General features: G+C 35.7%; 1 protein-coding gene across 1 annotated transcript; it reads left to right on the top strand.

The window, feature by feature from the left end:
• The first annotated feature begins 4,064 nt into the window (after positions 1 to 4,064).
• Positions 4,065 to 4,657, top strand: LOC110653584 (uncharacterized). The gene is made up of 2 exons (XM_021809296.2): positions 4,065 to 4,357; positions 4,450 to 4,657. Exons 1-2 carry the CDS (start codon positions 4,065 to 4,067, stop codon positions 4,655 to 4,657), a joined length of 501 nt encoding a protein of 166 aa, XP_021664988.2.
• The last annotated feature ends 1,066 nt before the right edge of the window (positions 4,658 to 5,723 follow it).

Genomic DNA, 5,723 nt, shown 5'->3' on the forward strand with positions numbered 1-5,723 from the left:
GCATATGAGCTTGGAGCATGGATTCAAGTTGTTTTGGAGCTTTGGGTATGTTTTGGAGATTTTGGGAAGATAAATTCTATTATTTTCGACTTAGGAATTCTAGAAATTCCCAAGTTTGGCTATTGAAGACCATTGTTTTGGCAACTGAAGTTCTCGAGAAAATATGGAGAAATTCCAGGTTTAGCAATCAAAGTTCAAGCCTTCAGCAGCTGCAGTGGCTACTACCCGAAATGGGCACTAGATGTCTAAAGGTTCAGCAACTAAACTCCAAAACTCAAGCAACCGAACTTGGTTTTGCTAGCTTTACTTCTCCTTTGATTCCAAGGTTCCAAAACATGATTTTTTTGTTCCTAAGGGCTTAGAATAAGATGTTTATTATGAGTATAGAGTTCTAGAGCTTCAAATAACTCATTAGGTTCTAATATTTATAAGATCAGACTTAAGGGATTCGAGAAGCTAAGGATCTGAGGTTAGCTACCATTCTTGTTAGGTGGTTGATAGGTTACAAGAGGTAAGTAATTCTAATCCTAATAAATGTAAATTCTTTAAATATAATTCATGGTCATCCATATTGATGTACTTGTAACATATAAATATTTTAAGGCATTATTGCACTGCATTTCATAACATTTAAGTAGTTAATTGCATGCATTTTACTTAGTTTCATTAGTTTTTGTTAATTTGGTTAATCTCCACTTAATTTCATGTTTTCTATATCTTTTTAGGTGTTTTAAAGGAAGTCTAAGGCATGGGAGTCATTTAGATAGGTCTGAAAAGCAGGAAAAGCAAGAAAAGCTACTGTACAACATTACATGGGTCATGTAAACATGGAACCTGACCCGTGTAACCTTCTAACCAAAGAGAACTGAAGAAAACATGAAGAAGCCACAACTCACGAGTCATGTAACTCACCCCATGTACCTCACATGCCCCCGTGTAAGTCTCTGAAAGCCAAAACATGGAAAGCTAAAGAGAGGTGATAGTACACGGGTTGTGTACTATCACCCGTGTAAACTTCAACACCCCTGTGTAAATTGCTGCCTCCACTTGAATAAAGACCAATTTTATCTAGAAACTTACATGGCCCATGGCCACATAGTACCACACGAGCTGTTTACTTTGTAGCAGGTAGACTTCTGTTGTGATTCTGATTCCTTTCCACTTGCTTCGAACAGACTTCTAAGGCTCTTGAAACTCTAAAACATGACTCTAAGGCACTCGATATAGATACTAGAAGACCGAAACAAGAAAGGGCACCTTTTTCCAAGAAATTTTTTAAGTTAGAATTAGCTTTAGTTGCCAACCCTAGTTTTTCCAAAACGTTTGAAGAGAATTTGCATCAGCATCAAAGAGAAGGGCTCTCAACTGAAGTTTCAAAAGTTCAAGGTTACAGAATCTTTATTCTAGGTTCTTTCATTTTATTTCTACAAATTGCTTTATGTTCTTTTATTTCAATTATAGTATGATTGTTAAACTCACCATGAGTCAGCAGTTTGTTTAATTCTAGAATTAGGAGAGTAGCACTCTTACTTTCCATTATGGATATGTACTGAGTTTATTTAATGGATTTGAGTTTTGTTCTTTGATCCAATCTTTTGTGTTCTTAATGCATGCTATGTATTGGTATCCACTTAGTCATGATATAAGATACTAGTTGAAGAACGGTAAGGTCAAGATTAGTATTGGAAATTAGAATTTTGAACCTAGAAAATCTGATCTAGAGATAGGCTGACAACCTTTGTGGAGTCTCATAATTAACCAAAGAGCTTAAAGGATTTTAATTAAGATTGATCACCATGAATGTAGGGTTCAAATTAATTAAAATACACTTTTAGGTGCCTTGAGAGAGGACTTAAGATATCTTAGGATTAACTTTCATCAAAGTAACAATTCTCAATCTATTAAATAAGTGAAGTTAGATCCATAATAAGGTTAAAGTGTAAAATCTTAATTCTGAAATTGTTTAGTCAATTGATTTCTAATTTATAGCTTTGTCTTTTTTTAATTCTCAGCATCTGTAGTGGTAGTTTATAATTAATTTCTCAACATATTTGATAGTTTAAATAATCAAAATTGTTATCTAGCTTCGCACTTATGCTTATAAATTCCTCGTAGAAATGATACTCTACTCATTGCTGTATTACTTGTTTGCGATCTGTGCATTTCCAGGATTGAAAACCAGTAAACAAGTTTTTAGCATCATTACCGAGGAATTTTAGTAACATTAAGCAATAGGCAATTTAGCTGATTTAGACAATTATTTTTGTTATTTTATCTATTCAATTTAGTTTTACTTTTTATTTCTTTTTCAGGTTCTCTATTCATTTTATGACCAGAACCAAGCCCAAAGAAGAATTGTTTGAATTGGATCCTGAAATAGACAAGACTCTAAGAGTCATCAAGAGAGGAAGGAGACATTAAGAACTAGAACCTATAGTTTTTGAAACTCCAGTCATGGCCAACAACAACAATAGGCTAAGACCCTAGAGGAATTATAGAGCCCTAACTATCCAAGGATTATAATCCAGTATTACCAGGCCCACAGTGGAGGCCAACAATTTTGAACTCAAACCAACATGACCCCAGATGATTCAATAGACTCAATTTGGAGGTTCACCTACGGAGGATCCATACTATCATCTTTAGTGCTTTCTTGCTTTACGTGGCACCTTTAAGATGAATGGGGTCTCTAATCAAGCTATTGGACTTAGAGCATTTCCATTCTCTCTCAGTGATAAGGCAAGAAAGTAGCTACTTTCTCAACTAGTTGGAGCATTTACCACCTGGGAGGATCTTTCACAAGCCTTCTTAGCAAGGTACTTCTCACTTGTAAAGATTGCGAAATTGAGAATAAAACTGAATACTTTTAAGGATAGGGAAGGAGAATCACTCTATGACGCATCGGAGAGGTACAAAGACCTATAAAGGGAATGTCTACACCATGGCATAAAAGACTTGCTCCTAGTTCAGAACTTCTATAATGGACTGCTACCATCTATAAGGAATATAATTAATTCAGTAGCAGGAGGAGACCTTATGGAAAAGACAGTGACTGAAGCTCTAGAACTTTTGGAGAGAGTTGCTTATTATAATTTTGAGTGGTCAAACGAGAGGGGAGATATGAGAAGGACAACAGGGATCCTAGAGTTGGATGGCCTAAGCATGATTAATGCTCAATTTGACTAGCTTACGAGGAGACTTAATAAGATGCAACAAATGCAGTAGGGTTAAGCAACCAAAATTGCGATTACTATAGGGGAGGCCACATGACTTTAGAATGTAGTAATTATGGCAAACCTTCCATAGAACAAATGAACTATGTGAATAATGGAAGAAACTTTAACCGGAGGCAGATTAATAATCCATACTCAAACACTTAGAACCCTAAATATAGGAACCACCCCAACTTCGCATGGTTTAATTTGCAGAATTAGCAGAACCAACCCAGAAACAAGCAATAGGGATATAGACCACCACCACCACCACCTAGTTTTTATAATAGATGACAGAACTTAGTACAGCCACCACTACCTCCTCAACCTTAACAACTATAATCTAAGTTGACTATGGAATCCATGATGGAATGCTTCTTGATAGCACAATAGCAATAGAATGAAATGATAAAGCAATTAGCTTCCAAAATAGACCAGTTGGCTACCCATAACATGATGTTTGAAAACCAAATTGTCCAGCAAACTAGTTCTTCAAGTAAAGCCATACGTAAACTGCCAAGTCAACTGGAGATGAACCTTAAAGAGCATTGTAAAGCAGTTGCTTTGAGGAGTGGCAAAATCTTACAAGATCAAACACCAGAAGAAAAACGAAAACCGACAAAGGAAACTTCTGGTAATTCTGATAACCAAACAGAAGAGGGAGGGTAGGAAACTAAAAAGGACAAGGAAGAGGAGGAGAACAAGAAAAAGAAGCTACCTGAACCATACCAGTTCCCTCTAACTTTTCATCAAAGATTCCAAAAAGCCAAGTTAGATAAGCAGTTTGAGAAGTTTTTGGAAGTTTTATAGAAACTTTATATTAATGTTCTTTTTATAGAAGCACTATCTTAAATGTCATCCTATGCCAAGTTCTTGAAGGAAATCCTTTCCAATAAGAGAAAGTTGGAGGATTATGAGACTATTACTTTAATAGAGAAATGCAGTGCCATTTTGCAAAACAAGCTATCTCCAAAACTCAAGGACCCTGAAGGCTTTTCTATACCTTATCTCATCAGCAACATGAACATAGACAAGGCCCTCTGTGATCTTGGTGCTAGTATGAGTCTGATGCCCCTATCAACATGCCAAAAGCTGAATGTTGGAGAGCTTAGACCAACTACCATCTCATTACAATTGGCAAATAGGTTCGTTAAGTAACCAGTTGGCATCTTGGAGAACATCCCCCTCAAAGTAGGTAAGTTCTTTATTCCTATTGACTTCGCTGTCTTGGAGATAGAAGAAGATATTCAGATACCCATTATATTGGGAAGGCCTTTTTTGGCAATCGCCAGAGCTATCATAGACGTAAAAATGGGCAGTTAACTCTCAAAGTAGGAGAAAAGGAAGTAGAACTCAACCTGTTCAGAGCAATGAAATATAAATTTGATCCTAATGAATACTTGACGGTTAACATAATAGATAAGCTAATTGAAGAGGAATTCTGAAAGAGAAATCCTGAAGATCTTCTTGAAGCATGCATAGTGTACAATAGCATAGTGGATGATGATGATAAAGAAATTATAACCTATGCACGATTTTTGGAAGTTAGCCCACCTCTACCCTTAGCTCAAGCATTGCAAGTGGAAAGAGCTAAAGGAGTTATAACCCAAGGGTGAATCACAAGAAGCTAAGAAATAGGTAGAACTGAAATCTCTTTCTTCTACTTTAAGGTATGGATTTTTGGACTCAACCTCCAATTATCCTATTATAATAAATGCTAGCCCAACTAGTGTAAAAGAGGAAAAACTTTTAAGGGAGCTTAGGACCCATAGCAAAACTATAAAGTACATAATAAAAGACCTTAAAGAGATTAGCCTTTCCATTTGTATGCATAGAATACCTATGGAAGAAAACAGTAAGCCTAACATTAAATATCAAAGGAGACTAAACCGTAAGATGAAAGAGGTAGTGAAAAACTAAAATTTGAAACTATTAGATGCAAGGATAATATACCCAATCTCTGATAGTAAATGGGTTAGTTTGATACATGCAGTGACTAAAAAGGGTGGGACAACTGTTATAAAAAATGAAAACAATGAGCTAATCCCCACTAGAATGGTCATTGATTGGCGTATGTCCATTGATTATAGAAAAATGAATAGTGCCACAAGAGATGACCATTTTCCTCTTCCATTCATAGACCAAATGCTGAAAAGGCTAGCAAAACATTCCTATTTTTGTTACTTAGATAGCTATTCAGGATTTTTTCAAATCCCAATTCGCCCAAAAGACAAAAAAAAAAAAAAAAATACCACATTTATTTGTCCCCATGGTATTTTTGTCTATAGGAGAATGCCTTTTAGTTTTTGTAATGCCCCAACCACTTTTCAAAGATGCATGATGGCTATTTTTTCTGATTTTATTGAAAATATAATGGAAATTCTTATAGATGATTTCTTTGTTTATGGAACTACTTTTGATGAGTGTTTACTAACCTGTCTAAAGTCCTACAAAGTTGTGAGGAGTCAAACCTGGTCCTAAATTGGGAAAAATGCCATTTCATGGTGAGAG

Source organism: Hevea brasiliensis, chromosome 5 (genome assembly GCF_030052815.1).
Source record: "Hevea brasiliensis isolate MT/VB/25A 57/8 chromosome 5, ASM3005281v1, whole genome shotgun sequence".
Lineage (NCBI taxonomy): Eukaryota > Viridiplantae > Streptophyta > Magnoliopsida > Malpighiales > Euphorbiaceae > Hevea > Hevea brasiliensis.